We start from the raw sequence: 17,656 nt of genomic DNA, 5'->3' as shown, positions 1-17,656 counted from the left end.
CACATCTCTGACATCTCTAAGAAGTCAAACTACCAACTGCACCTCATCAGAGGTATTCTTCCTTTCCTCTCCTTCCCCCAGAAGCTCACTGTCTCTAGAGCTCTGGTTCTCTCCAGGCTTGACTACTGCAACAGCCTCTTTCTAAATCTGCCTGCTTCTACTCTCCACCCTCTGCAGCTCTCCGGAACAGCACTGCAAGACTTGTCCTTGGCCTCAAGCCCTATCATTGTATCTCTCCAGCCCTGAAATCTTGTCATTGGCTCCCGGTGGCTGCAAGGAATAAATTCAAGACCCTTTGCATTGTCCACAAGGCTTTCTGGGGCCTGGGTCCAAAATACCTTCAACCCTCCCTCCGTAAATACCTTCCCAATCGAGCTCTTCGCTCCTCCACTTTCAACTCCCCCAGGGTCAGTTGCTTCTCCAAGCAACAATTTGGGGGTAGATCTATTTCCTTGGCTGGGGGGCCCCCATCTGGAACAGCCGCCCTGCCACTCTGAAACTTGAGGAGAACCAGCTCTGGTTCTGGAAGCACCTCAAGACCTTTCTCTTTGCTTCTGCCTTTGCTCTTCCTCTCCCCTGCTAATCTGTCTGCTTCAGTACAGTGCACCTGGTACCCACTGATGCAGGCCCAGGCCCCTGCCCACCCACCACACACCCTCACTACCTCCTGGCAACCCTTGCACTTGGGTCTGTGTCTGTAACCCTACAGCCCCTTTACCTGCACTTATCAGATACCCCTTGTCTGCGCTTTAAACCTTGCACTTGCCACCCTGCTGGCTGCACTACCAGTTGTTTGTGTTTTTATCCCTTGCTCAGCACTTGCCACCTCTCCCCTCTCACTTTCACTTTCCCCCTTCCCTCTTCCCCTGCACTTGCGCGTTCTCAATGTCACCGGGCCTAGCAAGATCGTTGTTTTGTCCTCCCTTGTTCCCCCCATTGCCTCGTCGCTCTCTGAAACACTTGTGTATGAGCGCGATACAAATAAAATATCATATCATATCATAACATTAATGTCGAGTAACCCACGCTCCCCTTACTCAACATTTTGTTTTGTTTTCGTTCTTTTTTACAGTGCCAAATTTGCATTTTCTCCTGTGTGATTTTTTATTTTCGATTTTTTCACTGGATACCCTCCACAAAGCTGTGCAATCCAACCAGGAAGTTCGTTCAGTCCCTAGAGTGCAAAGCCTCAGACCTTTAGAGCAGGATCATTGTCGCCCTCCCTTCCTCCTCCTCCCACCGACCATCATTATAGGTAACAGAAAATTGCATGTCATAGTTTGGATTTACTTACAATTAGTTTGTAAGGTCATAATTTGACCAAAGTATAAAGCTGTAAAGAATATAAGTTTTCAAAATGACGTAGCAGTCTGATATGTTTGTTAACACACTACCTTCTGGTTTATTCCACACAACTCTGAGAATACGAAGCGTAGAAGGCAATGAAACAAAGGAATTATTTGCATCTAGTTATTTTCTGAGGGACATTTGTTAAAGATGTCTATTAAAGCATAGACACAGTTGGTGCCTGTCTTGGAGATGGTTCACATTGGTTTGTCGACTTTTTAACAATGTATTTCCCACATAAAGATGTCTTGTCCCACCCCGGACGATAGAGCATCTGATAGCTCTTACGGGAATGGCGGGTTAGATGTGACGTAACTGCTATTGTAAGGGCAGGGTGGTCCTTCGTCTGCTAAGTAAGTTGTTATAGCGAGATGGTTCTGCAACAGGAAATTCACATAGGTGTCCATTGGTAGAATATACTATCAGTGTTCTGTCAGTCCATCAACAGTACGGCTGGACTGTGGTTCAGATTTTCAGGGCAAAGTGCTATGGCTGCCATAGTTTTTTGTCCTTATTGAACTATAGATTTCCAATGTAATTTTGTTATTATATTCCTTTGCTCGATACGGCAATTTTAAAATCTCTAAGACCCCACAACTGAAAGAATTGTTTTGTGGAGCCTGTTTTAGTTTCTATGGCAGTAAGGACGTTGGCAGAGAGAGGGGATGGTCGCTCTAGCATGGCACAGCACTGGAAGCCAGTGGTGATGTATTTAGCTCTGTGTGGGCAGGTACAGGGTGGTGGTCGGTGGAGAAGTCTGGAGGCAAAAGGGTGAAAATGGGAGAGCAAGTGCAGCTGATCAGGGTGCTCTGAAAGCAGGCACGTGCCAGTGACTACGGCCCACGATCCGAGCATCCCGATTGGCTTAGTACCAGGTGCCAATCGCAATAATGGAGGCTTAGACTTCCAAAGTGTTTTAATGCGCTTCAACAAAGTAAACAATTATTAGGAATTATAAGCAGCCGAAGAGATTTCTAAAAGAAACAATAGGCAGATTGCACAAAGGTAATACATTTGCATTAGGAATGTCAGAACATTGCATTTGTCTCTCGGCTGCTCCTCATTTTGACTGTAAAGAGTTCGGGACTGACAGAACCAAGGAGAGCATGTGTAGGAATCAGCAGCTTTGAGCGGAAGTGAAGCAAAAGTAGATGCAGTGGATAAGATTTACGCATTCAGGGAATCAGTCAAGCTGGTGACTGAAGATTGGGAAACCATTTCCAAAGATATTTTTGGAATCACCTCAATGGATGTTAAAATTAGACATGGCGATATTTACCTACAAAAATCTGTAGTCATAGACATTCTCGACATTTGAATGTCGAAAGAGGAGAAACATACATTTGAGAACCAATGATCGTGTTTCTTTAAAGAATTGTAACTCCAACACCTATCCCAGAGAGGTCAGGATGAAGGATTGGGTAGCCCAGGGTACCATTAACATCAAGAGTTAGAAATTTTTAGGAAATAAAGATAAGTCATGTTGATTAAAAAAAGCACACAAACTCCTGTGATCAAAGCATACAATTCAATCTGGATGCTTTATAGAGGGATAGGACGCAGCAAGGTGTGTAAGCTTTGTGATGCGGTAATGATGTATGAAGAATTCCTATGCTTCAAACCAGGCATAAAATACATTGTGAGAAGCTAAGATGAAAATGAGCAAAACCACAACTTATATCATAGGTTTTAACATTTAGACATTTGACCAACCTGACGCTGTAGGCAACAAATTGTTACCGGTCGCTGGAAATCCATAGGGCATTGAAGAAAGCGGAAGTGTAGTAGGATATGAGAATTTGTCCTCAAAGATTGCGCACTGATTATTCATGTCTTTCTCGTTCCCATTTCTGCAAATGCTGGTTTCGCTAGGTGTGTTGTGAAGACCACAGCTTTTCCTTTGGCCTTGTTCACATTCTCTGCTTCCTTTGTCCAGTGTGGTAGATAGATCTGTGGTTATTTTGCTAGGATCAGATTTGCCGCATGCCTCAGTGTCAGACTCCCTCATGTCTGTCTTCTCCTCATCTGCGGTTAATGTAGCGGAAGAATGATCCATGATCTTATCCTCTGATTGGCTCTTCACGTTTCCTTCCATTGTTTTATGATTCCCTGCTCTTCTTCCTTGTCTACGGCCTCTCTCTCGTTGAAGAGTGGCGATGGGGGGATATGGACTGTTGGCGACTAGCATGGCACCACCATGAAGATCTTCTAGTGTGTTTTGATGTACGTACATGTCATTTGGAAGGTGGCCTTCTGCCAATCTATGTCTGCCTCGGAAAGGTATTGGATTAACTTGTATGCCAGGATAGATAAATGCTGCTTCCAAATCTAACAATCCTTTCCGGTGCGCTTTTTCTATTTCTTTTTGTTGATAAATGACATTCATTTCCATTTCCATTCTAAAGTTCAAAACAAAAAAAAAACATTTCTACTTTGATCAATCAGCTTATAATGGTTTACTGAAGTATTTTGCGATGATACAGAGTGAAAGATCAAGTTATTATAAGCTATTGTAAACGGATCTTGTGAATAATAAATTAGTGTAGTTGTGTGTTATTAACATTGCCCTGAACATATTGACCAAATACATTTTTTTAGTTTATGTTGTCCCTTATTTGGTAGATTTACATTAAATCCGTACATCCAGCATTCACTTTCGGTCTTGGATATATCACGAGATCTCAGCTACTATAGTGTGGACTAAGAAATAGCAAACCCTGGTTCAGATAATTTATTCTGACTGCTGGCAACAGTGTGTACATGCATCTCCAGTGTTCATCACTGATAACCCAATGGGTGAAGCATGGATGACAAATTATCAGGGTGACAGGGACAAGCATGTCTGTATATCTCTATTTTGCATGAATAGTGCAGAAGTGTGAAGTGTGAGAGCGACATAGTTACTCGTCTCCAAACTCCCCTATGGATTGCAAGTTGCAGATTCCCACCCCCCCGAGCTGTTTTTGGTCTGAAATGTGCATTGGATTGAGGTATCTCTCCTTCTCTATATGTGACTCTCTCCCTTTATACTGTGGACAATCGTGACCGCTAGACTAACAGCAGTCGGGAACTGCCCCACCAATCACGAGTGCCTAAAGGAGAGGCAGGGAATCAAGATGGCCACTTGAACAAAGCAATGACATGCTTAGCTTAAGTGTTGAGTAAGAGAACCTGGCGCTGGCAGCCTTGTACCAAAGGGACAGGTAACCTAAAAGAACCACACTAACCGGCAAGAAGTTACCAGACTGGACTTGAAAACTTAACCGTGATGCTCAGGAATGCAGCCTAGCACACAATGCATTTCCATTTTTATGCTCCATCCATGAATCTATTATTAAAATCTTGGTTTTGGTTCCAATGCTTTTTTATCCTATTGTCTGTACCTTTTTACCTTGTAGTATTATTTGAACTTATTTTAATTCTTTCAATTTTCTGATCTATTTTGTATTTTTGCAATACATCATGCAATTGTATCTATACATTTTTACTGTCCCCTCTTACCCGTGGAGGGTTCAGGTTATTGTGCTTTATACATTTTTAAATATATAACATAACAGAGGAGGGGTACGAATGGGGGATGGGGAAGACAGAGGGCAGCCCCTAAACATATGCGAGCAATGACAAAGCAAAATATTAACCTATTTCCAGGGATAATATGTCATGAGGTGTTACCACCTGGGATGAGAGCTGATTCACAAAACTAAATTGGTCTCCAAAAGAAAGAAAGCATCAGTATGCCATTCAGTGCATCAGAAGCAAACGGGTAACAGAATCACATGAGTTTAAGTTATTAGGAGTTAAACACATACGTACTTTGCTTTATTTCACAGGGATTAACCCATGATTTTTGTGAGATGGAATTCCAGTAAGCCGCAAATTATATATATATTTTTTGCTAAATGGTTATCAATTATAATTAAAACAAGGAAATGTAACAGAGGTTGCGCAATCTGGTTATTTAATTATATTTTACATGTGTACATGCACGGGGACTGTTTTAGTAAGTCGTTAACTACACTGGACAATCTACCGAATATTGTATGGAATGATGCGGGAAAATGATAGGAATGTGCAGGGGCACGATGGTTTATTTCACGGCAAGGCTAAAACTATTTGAATCGGAACTATTTAAGGACATACTATGGTATAGCGATGTAAAATTACGGAATGAAGACAAATATAGCGGAAAATTAGGTTAAATAAGCTTTTGGAATTTTGAATATAATGGAATCATGAGGTTGAATCATGTGTACATTTTTTCAAAGCTAAGTGTTATTTTATTTTCACCAATTTTTTTCTCTTTTCTCTCTTTTTCCTTTCCTCTTTTCTCTTCCAAAACATTTTTTTCATTTTTTTCATTGTTTTTGTTTCACGAACTAATATATGGTATTATGTACATCTGTATACATATATTTATTCATGATATATGTGTTATTTTGATTGTGTCAACTGTGAAATATACAGATAGAAAGTATTATTTAGCAAATAATTTGCCCTTAAATAAGTTTTTGTTTTGAAAAAGGCCCTTGAGAGGCTGAAACACGTGTTAACAACAATCAATGGGCAATGTGAGCAAACCATTAATAAACTTGCTCCAACATCACCAACGTGAGAGTGGCCACATATTTATTTCAAGGAATAACGGAGGTGGCGCAGTCAAAGTGTGTATCAACCTTGTTTACCTTGCAACCAAGGGAAGGAGGGGATTGGTCCTTCCCTAAAACAGCACACTAGCGTGACACCAGAGCAACAGGAGTGGTATTTAGGTCGCTGGGTCTAAAAGCTACTACCAAAACAAAACCCCAAGTATAAATAATAAAAAGCAGTTAGTAGTTAGCCAAGCATATTGAATTACGCTTTTCCTTCTGCTGCAATACTCGCAGCCCTTACCTTCCCATCCCGTGGATCCCTCATCCCTTGCTTGATCCTTCAGTAAATAGCCACGGTGACCTCATCTTGCCATCAACAGAAGCAATTCAGGTCGTCGTGCATGTTATTATATAGATGTCAATAAACATAGAGGTATGGTCTTGAAAGGCATCATTTGCTACCACAGCCATACTTGATGATCAATGTGCAAGAGAGAGGACCAATAGACAGCCATTCTCAATCCATGCCACCAGACTCTGGAAACTTATTCCACTTAACATCGGGTAGGTTCCCACTCTTTTGAAGTATAGAAAGGAGCTGAAGGTCCACTTCGTGAAGAATAACTTCCACCCCACCCAGCAGGTAGTCTTGCCCTCCTTGTCTACACCTTTCCATGGAAACTCCCTCCTGCCTCACCTACCTATCCATCTGCCTTCCACCTATCACTCACCTGCTGTACTAACAACCTGTACAATTTTGCTAACTTCTCTACCCCCTAAGCATTCCATTGCTTTTGAAAGTCAGACCTGTGCCCAATAAAGACTGCAACATAAGAATACAATAAATGACATGCTACTTGTTGTGTAGGTAAATGGAAAGAAATAGTCTCACAATAAAACTAATGGTGTACACATGACCTTAACAACATCTTCATCACTGAGAGCTGGCTGACAGGCACCTCCACCCCCATTCTAGATGTCCATGGGCCCCATTACGGGTCCGATGGTAACCCTGATGGTGCTACTGGCGGGTTGAAGTTATCGGCACCTGACTTCCTGGTGCCACCAGACTATTACAAGTCCGGCGGCCGGGAAGTCAGGTGCCGGTAATTTTGTTAATCCCCATTTCCATAGAGTCGCATAGGACTCTATGGGAGTGCCGTGTGATTATAGATGAGTTAAGGTTGTCTTGGCACTTTTTGTGTTTTCATTTCTTAACCTACCAGCATGTCATTCTATCTGTGCCTCCCATGAAAAGGGGCACCAAGACCACTCTGAGACGACTACCTTGATAAGATATTCTCAGGGTGGTTGCACTCTAGCCCACCCCTTCTTTGACACTGATACCTCTGGCCCTAGTGATGTTTAAACCCCTCTGGTTTTGAAAGTATATCCTGTAAATTCCTTTGGTGCCTCTCCGCTACAGCAAAACACCACGCAGTGGCTACTTCTGCTTCCATGACTCCTGTTTCGAGAGGCTCCATCTTTGATACACAAAAATAATCTGTCTGGTATATACATCACAGTCTACATTCTGTAAATCACCTTTTCTGGGGTTGAGTAGTTTGCCCTTGCCCTCCAGCTCAGCCAGGAGTCCTGCAGTGTGGAGGACCAGGTCTTAGAGTGGCCACTGGCAACCTGCAAAACATGGCCTCCTGCTTTCTGCCACACTGCATGCAGAAATCAAGTGCTACGACAACTACACGCCCAGCCCTTTCATCACTGCTCTTTCAACACTGCTCTCGCCCCTTATGAACATAACTAAAGTGCCCTCAGCTTTCTGATTTATAGGGCTACAAACTGACCTCCTTGGCTTGACCGTGTTACGTTCTACGCCTACAAATATTTTGTTCAGGGTTTAGTCCTATCATCCACCCTGCCAGTGGCACACCCACAACCACTGCTTTATTCTGGACGCCTCCTACGCTTTTCACAATCAATCCTAGATCCTGCTCCAAATCCAGCTCCTGTCATCCAGATAATTCTCAACAGGTCAGTTTCTTGAACAGATCAATACATCTTTGCTCACAAGTTTACTGCAAGCTTTACATTATTGAAAAGTTGCAGCACCAGTCTGAGTTGACTGACAAGACCCAAAGGCTGCAATCACTGATAGAAAACACAGAACGTGTATTGCAGCCGAGCGATCCACATTTGTATCATGTATCTGAATACCTGCATCCTTCCCAATTCATTCTTAAAGTGAAATATGAGCATTTACTCATCAAACAATATTGATGCAATCCTTCGATTGTTCCAGATAAAGTAACCTTAAGTGGCATACTATTTTGAACAGGATATATTTGGCTTTTCAGATACGGCAACGTAGTTTATTGTTTTATTTTGTGTATGGTAGAGATCAAAGCACTGATCATTGTCTGTGCCCGAAATGTTTGCCATGAGGATTCTATGAAGGATTATCATTGCTGAGATGTGATTAAACACTTTAAAGATAACACTACAAAGCAAGAGTGTGCTCTCTGTTCATTTTGAATGTGCTTTAGCGTCTGGAGTTCTTAGTTGCCTTCATAAATGATCTTGTGAAACAATACTTTTTGTGAATTTCACCAAACGTAGTCTGCCAGTGCATATGGAACTGTCAGCTAAACTCAAGGGGTGGTGATTCTCAAAGAGTTGCACTGTAGCAAATGAGGAGATGCCTGTTAGCATCTCAGACATGCACCTGCTCCTTTCCATCTGACTCACAAAGCCTAAACCTACAGCAGGTCCGAAGCTGCCCGGGGCACCTGAATGCCCGTGAGCAAATCTTTTGGATCACATTTTCACACAAGCATATTCAAGATGGACCAGGCATCACCAGATGTGCTCAAGTTTAAAGCTTTTGGAATCAGGTGTAGGGGAGCCGGTTCTAATATGAGATGCTCACAGGCATTTCCTGTGCAAATCTTTGATAATGATAACGGGGTTCATTCAGAGTCGGGCAGGAGGGGATACCGGGCACCAGTAAGGAGACCGGTGCCGGTAATCCCCTACCGCCCGATTCCAAGGTCCCCTAACGGGAACCGAAAGGGACGTTTGGTCGTACCAAACGTACCTTACTGGTCCCGTTCGGGGACCAGGGCGCAAATAACGGGCTTGCCGACCTCATCACAACACATGACCTTAACGACATCTTCATCACTGAGAGCTGGCTGACAGGCACCTCCACCCCCATTCTAGATTAGCGAGCCCATTATTTGCGCCGTCCCCATTCCCATTGAGCCCTATGGGGGCTCAAATGGGAATGGGGATTGGTTTGGTCAATGCGGACTTACTGGTCCCTCCAGGGTCAGAATGGACCTGCAAGTCCCCATTGTACCAAACCGGAGTCGGTCCCGGTATGGGAGGCTGCCATGGAGCTAATTGCTCCATGGCTACCACCATACTCGGAATGACCCCCAATGTCATGTTTTTGCATTTCATTTTTAGCTATGTGTGATTAGAATTCTTGCGCTTGAGTCAGACGGAGTCAGTGTCGAAACTCAATTGTCCACAATATCATGACCCCAAACTTGGGTGCTACCTGTCTAAGCTTGCAGTGGGCATTTCTTCTTATGTTCAGAAAAACAGTGCATCTCTAGTATTTAAAACGTGTGCTAAGGTTTCCTCTTTGTGAGTACTAGCACTCGATCCTAGATCCACTTCCCAACTAGTACTAAGGTATTAGCACAATCGTGCTTAGCATAACATGTTAAAACAGGAGGTTGGACAATGTACGTACACAAAGGAAAACAGCATTTTTTTTCTTCGGTAAATAAACAGTTGTATTTTTTTTTAATTTGTATATGTGGTGTATTCAGGGATAATCTTCCTTCAACAGTATTATGATGCAGTTAAGCACCTATAGCTCGTGAACTAAGTCGCATTTAGAGTGTCACAGTTTACCTCATCCTCCTGACAACCCATGAAACCAAAAGATACTCTCTGAAATGTCCCACGTGTTCATTTAATGTTGTTAATTATTGCCTAGATTAACACGTGTATCGGCCTTGAGGCCTTTTTCAAAACCGGACATGCGCTATCAAATCATACACATTTTACAACACCATAACATACCCATGTCCCAGAGAGAGAATAAGGGGTTGGTGTAGGGTAGTATTCAAGCAGTAAGAGACATTTTTTCTACGAAAAACAAACAGACAAAACAGAGAAAACAAACAACAAAAGTATAGTTTAAATACTCATTGGTCTAAGAGCATGAACCAGCCTCTTGAATTTCGAACATGAACTTAAAACTTCACTCTTCTATTAACTTCCCCCCACCACAGCCCCCACACTGAGCCTGAATCTGACATGTCCTCTTTGACTTGGTTTTTGTGTTGTTTTTTTTTTCTCGTCATGTCCAGCGCTGCAAAGCCTGTGGGTTGCGTACATGCGCTTTACAAATTAAATGAATACATTAAAAAACCTCACCCACATCAGCCTCAAGCCCATCAGCACTCCCTCACCGTCTACAACATGAAAGTTGATGCTCGTCAACGTCCGCTCAGCTATCGCCCATGCAGCAGACGTCGCCGACCTCATCACTACACATGACCTTAACGACATCTTCATCACTGAGAGCTGGCTGACAGGCACCTCCACCCCCATTCTAGATGTCCATGGGCCCCATTACGGGTCCGATGGTAACCCTGATGGTGCTACTGGTGGGTTGAAATTATCGGCACCTGACTTCCTGGTGCCACCAGACTATTACAAGTCCGGCGGCCGGGAAGTCAGGTGCCGGAAATTTTGTTAATCCCCATTTCCATAGAGTTGCATAGGACTCTATAAGAGTGGGGACATGGAAGCACCAGCACCATTGTTAACAGTGCTGGTGCTTCTGCAATGGCTTTGCCTACCCTGACCGCTGTGTCCGGCAGGGTCAGACCTGTCGGGCACATCGGCTCCGGCAGGCCAACCTGTAGTTTGCCGGTCCAGAAACAAGGGTGCCGGTGAGCTTACCGGCTCCCTTATTTCTGGACCGGCAAACTCGGCATGAGGCCATCCAACACAGATACCGGCTAAATAAGACAGGCAAAGGCCTCACAGTCATCTACAAGACCCTCCTGCCCCAGAGTCCATCTGTGTTCCCCTCCTGCCCCCAAGTCTATCTTTGTGCCTCCCCTGCCGCCTAGTCCATCCGTTTGCCCCCCACACCCTGTTGCCCACCCCAGGCCCCTGAGTCTTTCTGTGCCCTTTCTCTCTCCCCCTCTCTCACCCCAACGTCCCCTCCTCCACCTCCTTTCCCTCCTTCCGTTAATCTCCGGCACTAACTCAATTGCCATCAGGCATAGTAATTGTAGCTGCCTGCCTTCTGCAGGCTCTTCCCCTCCCCTTCCCTTCTCCGTTTCACCTTTCTATTACCTAAGCACTTACTCTTATCACTGTCCCTTGACCTCTGATAATAGCTTGTCTGTCCCCCCACTTTCCCTTTTGTCCTCTCCTCTCTTTCCCTCCCCAGCATTAACCTGATCAGTCATTGACCCTCTAAGATAGTCACTTGTTTTGTTCCTCTCCAATTTCCTTCCTCCCTTCCCCCACACCTCGCTTCCTCCCCCTCCTCTTTTCATTCTTACACTGCAACAATTGCCATCAGTCATAGTAATGTTACTGCTAGTATTGTCTCCTTTTTTTTCATTCCTGACCTCTCCCTTATTGTTTCATGCACTTGTACTATCTGTTATGATATGAAAGTTTTTCTCACATTCTGATTTGTTTCAAGGACCTATAAGAATGTAACTGTATTCTCCCATGTTCCCTCTCTCCTTGAAGCGCTTTCAAACACATTGGGCCTAATTACGAGTCATGCCGGTAAGGGAAAAATGATGCCGGTATGTAAATACCGGCATCATTTAACGTTCCGTAGCATTCTGACCCGCAAACCCGGTATGAACGGCACCGTTATTTACGGTGCCGCTAATAGCGGCATAGGCGCGTACACGCACCTCTTCAGGTAGTACATACCGGCGTGCCGGTAATAGGGGGTAATCACAACCCACGCAAACATGCAAATACCGGCATCGCGAACATGGTAACAACGGGCTGCATGATGCCGGAAAAACAGGCATCGCGGACCACTCGCAAACAGCAACCAAGATACAAGGCAGCTGCCACAGGTGCACACAATCCCCGCAGGTGGAGTCAAAGGAGGCTGCACCAGTATGAACTGAGCCCACCCACACACCACAACCCCCCCCAGGTGTAGGCAATGCAGAGTGGGCCAGTACAAAAGGAGCACACCCACACACCACAACCCCCCCACAGGTGTAGGCAATGCAGAGTGGGCCAGTACAAAAGGAGCACACCCACACACCACAACCCCCCCAGGTGTAGGCAATGCAGAGTGGGCCAGTACAAAAGGAGCACACCCACACACCACACCCCTTCCTACACCAAAATGCTACCACTAGCAGGAGGACATGCCTATACTGCTACAACTACAGCAACAACAACAACAACAACAGCAGCAAGAACAGGCGGCACAGAGGAGACGCAGGAGGAGAAGGAGGGTGAGACAGGCCCAGCAATTACCACCAGCGCAGCCACCAGCGCCTCGTAGGCAGCCACCAATCCCTCGCACCAGACCCAGCCCATTCAACCTAACCCCTGAGCAGATCCACACCCTGTACCGGTTGGACCGTGACACCATCACCACCATAGTGGACATGATACAGAACGACATTGCCAGCCACATACAAATACGCACTGCCATCCCCCCACTACTGAAGGTGGTGTCTGTGCTACACTTCCTGGCCACAGGCACCTACCAACACACAGTGGGCCAGCTGCATGGCATTTTACAACCACTATTCTCACGCATGCTGAACCAAGTGCTGGATGCCCTCCTGAAGCACGCAAGCACCCACATATCCCTACCACGGACTGCCCAGGAGATAGCCGAAACCAAAGTAGGCTTCCATGCACTGGCAGGCATGCCCAATTGTGTCGGTGCCATCGACTGCACCCATGTGGAATTGGTAGTCCCCCATGCCACAGAGGCGGTGTACCGCAATCGCAAGCAATACCACTCCATCAATGTGCAAATGGTATGTGACTCCAGCAAGATCATCACTCATTGCTGCGCCCGATTTCCTGGATCCACACATGATGCCATGGTACTGCGCAACTCCACGCTACCCCGTCACATGGAGCGACATGCTGGACCACGTGCCTGGCTGCTCGGTGAGTTGCACAACAGGCCCATGGCCATGCTGTGGGGTACTCATGTGTACGGATGCAGAAGGGGGGGATAGTACACCTGGGTGGGAAAGGGGCGGGGTAGTACACCTGGGTGGCAATAGCCAGTGAGTGTAGAATGAATGCAGAGCTGAACACTCCTCACCTGACACAGCCAAACTGAAAATGACACATCACTGGGCCATATATCACAAATGATGCAAATGGATGACAGCAAGTAAGAGGCACAACCAGGCCACCATGGTGATGGCAAGCAATGCATGACTGAATAGGATGGCAACTGTGCCAATGCGGACAGTGTGACCATGCATAGCAAAGAGTATACTGCATGAATTGGAGGCTAAACATTGTCGCACTGCCACAGCACATCTGCCTCAGCATGCATGCTTACACCCTGCATCATCTATTCAACCCCATCCATTGTTCCACACCTCTTTACAGTATACATTCCACATAGGTGACTATTTGGTACACGTACAGGGACATGTGCATTCTCACACCTAATAGCTGCTGCCATGACCGTGCTCCCTGAAGGTGTCAGTTCAGAGTGACACACACCTATTTGTATCTGCTTGCAGGTGATGGAGGATATCCCTTGAGGCCGTGGCTACTTACCCCTGTGCGGAACCCGCAGAACAGCCAGGAAGAGGAGTACAATCGTGTGCACACTCAAACCCGTGTTGTGATTGAGCAGACCTTTGGCCTGTTGAAGGCGCGGTTCTGCTGCCTAAGCAGGTCTGGTGGGGCACTCCTGTGTAGGCCTGAGAAGGTGGCAAAGATCCCCATGGCCTGTGTCATGCTGCACAACATGTGCGTCCGAAGGAATGTACCACTGCCACCTGACATTGACATGCATGGCCCGGGTGAGGATGAAGGGGATGGAGATGGAGGCGAAGGAGCCCCCCTGCCAGTACGTGATGCACGGGACGGCCATGCTGTACGCCAAGCACTAATTGACGAATACTTTTAAGACACAGGGACCATGAATGACTTTTGTCAGTCAGACACTGGGCCAATGTGAACATGCACAAAGGGAATGTTGCAATTTGACACTGAACACCGTAACACATTAAATGGATGCACACCAAAAATTACAATGTCCAGCCAGGGATTGTTCTCCAGAAAACTTGTGTATTATATGAAAGTGCAAAACTGTGCCCACTCCCCCCTCCCACAATCCCAAAACAAACTCCCTCACCCACCCCACAGATCCCAAATGTCCCCATGTGCGCAACAAGCAGTGTTGCCTTCACCAATGTTACTCCTCACATTTTTTCCAATTTTCAGAAAGTCACTTTTTGGCGACTTTAGGGTCTGGGGGTTCTATGGCCATGCGCCGTGCGCTCCTGTGCGTTAAGCGCACAGGGCTAGATTGAACAGAGGTGGAAGGTGTTGACGTGGTGGATGTGTCAATTGTCAATCCCCTTGCAGACCCATAGTGTGGCTGCTGCACTTGCCTGATGTTGGCTAGTAGGGCCTCGGTCAGTGACCCCATGCACTGCCTGAATGCAGACGTGGACGCCTCCACGGCAGCTGTATTTGCAGCAATGGCCGTGGCCATGGCCTTCATGGCCTCATTACCGGCAACGAGCTGTTGCCGCATAATCTGCAGCATCTTGTCTTGGCGGGCCTCCACCCTTGTAAGACGGACCTCAAAGGTGGTTTCTGTCGCAGGTGTACCGGTGGCTGGTGGGGTGGTGGAAGGCAGCGTGATGAAGGCAGGGTGGTGGAAGGCAGGGTGGTGGAAGGCAGGGTGGTGGAAGGCTGGGTGGTGGCAGGCACCTGCGTGGGGCCCTCGTCCTGGGCACTGTCGTCCGCGAAAATGCCGATGTCCGAATCTCCTAGGTCGGAGTCATGGAGACATGGGTCATCCAGGCTCTCTGTCTCCACAGGGGGGGAGGGGGTGCCAATGGGTGTTGGGCTGGGCAATCCCAAAGATTCTTCGGCCTCTTCGACCACCTCTGTGGACACGACGTCCGTGGTGGCCGGTGGTACAGCTGGCACTATCGCAGCAGGTGCACCCTGCAGAGATGATGCCTTGTGTGGCACACTGGGAGTGGTCGCAGGCAATTTTTCAGAGGAGGGGGTTGCGGTGGCCCTGGTCCCCTTGCGTGCACTGGATGTGCTTGCCCCCCTGTCCTGGGTATCACCTTCCTCATCAGTGCCTGGGGGATAGAAGAGATGCAGGTCATCAGTGAGATTGCCAAATGGCAGCTGTGATTTGTTGCAGTGTAATATCTTGATACATTCAGGCATGATTTCATTTCTGTTGTGTGGCATTTGGTGTACTGAGGGGACATGTTGGCAATGATTGCATGGCTGGTGGCAATGGATTGTCTAGGTGGGGGGGGACATGGGCATGGATGGGTTATATTGCACCTCTGTTGGGTTTACATATTTCACGCAGCATGCATGTGGTGCAGGGGGTGGCAATCAGTATTCTGTTGGTGAGTTGATGTTGCCTTGGGTAAAGGAATTGCTTTGCCTAATCGGACTCCCACCTCACTTGTGTCACATCATGTTTTGTTATTGGTGGATGTGATGGTTCACTCACCTTCCTCTGTTGTATTAGCTGCCCCGAACTCCTGCTCTCCGATCCCCTCTATGGATTCTGGATCGATGAATCCACTTGCAATCTCCTCCCATGTGGTGAGCTTAACAGGGGAGTGTGTGCCACCGCCTGTCGCCATTGCGGCCCTCCGGTTCTCTGCAAGGATCTTCCGGACACGGAGGCGGAGGTCGTCCCAGCGCTTTCTGCAATCCCCGACACTCCTTGGGGTGCACCCCACTGCTGTTACCCTCTGCGCAACCTCCTGCCACACCTGTTTTTTACACGTTTGGGCCGCATGCTTCAGGTCCGTGCTTCGGATTATGTCAGCATGCTGTTGTAGGGTGTCCGCTAGCATTGTCAATTCTGCATCTGAAAAGCGCTGCTTCCTCTTCCTTTGTGAGCTTTTTCCAGTGGCCTTTGACATCCTGGTTGTGTTTTGGCACTCAACAACACGGGTGTAGTGGTAGTAATGGAGCATGGCAATGGATTGTGTTTTTAAAGATGGCCGCCGGCCCATTTCCCGTTCCTGCGCGATGACGTAATTTCCGGGTCCGTTTTTTGCAAACACGGTAATAACATGACGGTATTACCGTGCCGGTATTTACGGGTTAGTGTGAGGCGGTAGCGCAATGGGCGGGCCCCGCAATGCCAGTATAGGGGGCTTGGAGGCCCTTTACCGGCATGGCGGTATTGCCACTACCGGCATGGGGGAACGCGCGTGCTCGCGCACTCGTGATGACCCGCAATTAGCGTGTTCATACGTGCACGGACACGCTCATTCCGGCATGCCGGTAATGAACCCGGTTTTACCAGGCAACTCGTAATGAGGCCCATTGTGTATAGGCACTGTACAAATAAACAATCAATTAATCAATGAATCAAATTAATTAATTAATTAATTCATTAATTAATGTGGCCCTGCACCGAACTTGACGTCGACAACATTGGCTCCTTCAAAGGCCTCTCCTGACACTTTCCGCTCTCCCTGACGGTCACAGTCCCCTTTCCTCTCATCTACAGACCACCCAAACCCAACACTGCCTTCATCAGAAACTTCACGACCTGGTCACCACCAAGTCCCTCACGCCAACAACATCTTCCTAAGCCACTTCAACCTCCGAGGCAACAAGGCCACCAAACCGATGAAGGAAGCTCTCCTTGGCCTTCTCTACACCCTCAGCCTCTTACAGCACACGAAAGACCCAATGCACGAGAAAGGTAAAATCCTCAACCTAGCATTATCCTACTGCCTTCCCCCCACTACAGCTCTCCTCTCCCGCTTGACTGGTCTGGCCACCTGGCTGTATCTTTCAAGATCCTGCACACCACCCCAGCTCAGCACTCCCAGCAGAAAACCATCAGGCAAACCTTCAGGCCCCTCAAGAACTTCCCGGTGGAAGCCCTCACAGAAGACCTCACCAACCTCCACCTTACACGGAAGAAAAAAACCCTAACCAAACTGCGGCTCTCTACTGGAAGCACTCAATGCCACCGTTTTAGCCTTCATCGACCAAAATGCGTCTCTGAAACAATGCACCTGCAAACTGAAACCGCCAGCAGCCTGGTGCATGCAAGAATTCAACCTCAGCAAAAAAGTAATCAGGAAACAAGACCACTCCAAGGATTCAATCCGACCTAGCACTCCTCAGGGAACTTAGAGCATCCCACCTACAACTAATCAACACAGCCAAGGCCTCCTACTATCAAACCACCATAGCAGAAGTTGACAACAGAAGCAGAGCCCTCTTCAAAGCAGTCAAGCACTGCATCAACCCGCTAACCGACCCTGCCATACCACACTCCGTTGGAAAATCCACCACCATCAGCACCTTCTTCATCAACAAAATCACCAAGATTTGCCAGCACATAGACATCAGCTCTGCATCCACAGACCCACCTCACGTCCCGTCTTGCAAAATCTACACACCCTGGACAACATTCAAGACACTCTGTACAGCGGACCTGGTAGAAACCCTGGCCGCCCTCAAAG

The 17,656-nt window shown here is 46.9% G+C and overlaps 1 protein-coding gene across 2 annotated transcripts in view; it reads right to left on the bottom strand.

Moving 5' to 3' along the window:
• SAMD7 (sterile alpha motif domain containing 7) overlaps window positions 1–17,656 on the bottom strand; it is a 219,440-nt gene that overhangs the window by 101,773 nt on the left and 100,011 nt on the right. For both annotated transcript variants that reach the window (XM_069618538.1, XM_069618539.1), the window contains exon 6: window positions 3,061–3,746. In XM_069618538.1, the coding sequence (XP_069474639.1) occupies window positions 3,061–3,746 (686 nt within the window). The remainder of the gene's footprint in view (window positions 1–3,060; window positions 3,747–17,656) is intronic.

Source organism: Ambystoma mexicanum, chromosome 10 (genome assembly GCF_040938575.1).
Source record: "Ambystoma mexicanum isolate Mex_15411 chromosome 10, UKY_AmexF1_1, whole genome shotgun sequence".
Taxonomy (NCBI): domain Eukaryota; kingdom Metazoa; phylum Chordata; class Amphibia; order Caudata; family Ambystomatidae; genus Ambystoma; species Ambystoma mexicanum.
The sequence above is the reverse complement of the archived record's forward strand: the minus strand, read 5'-3'. Positions and strand labels throughout refer to the sequence as shown.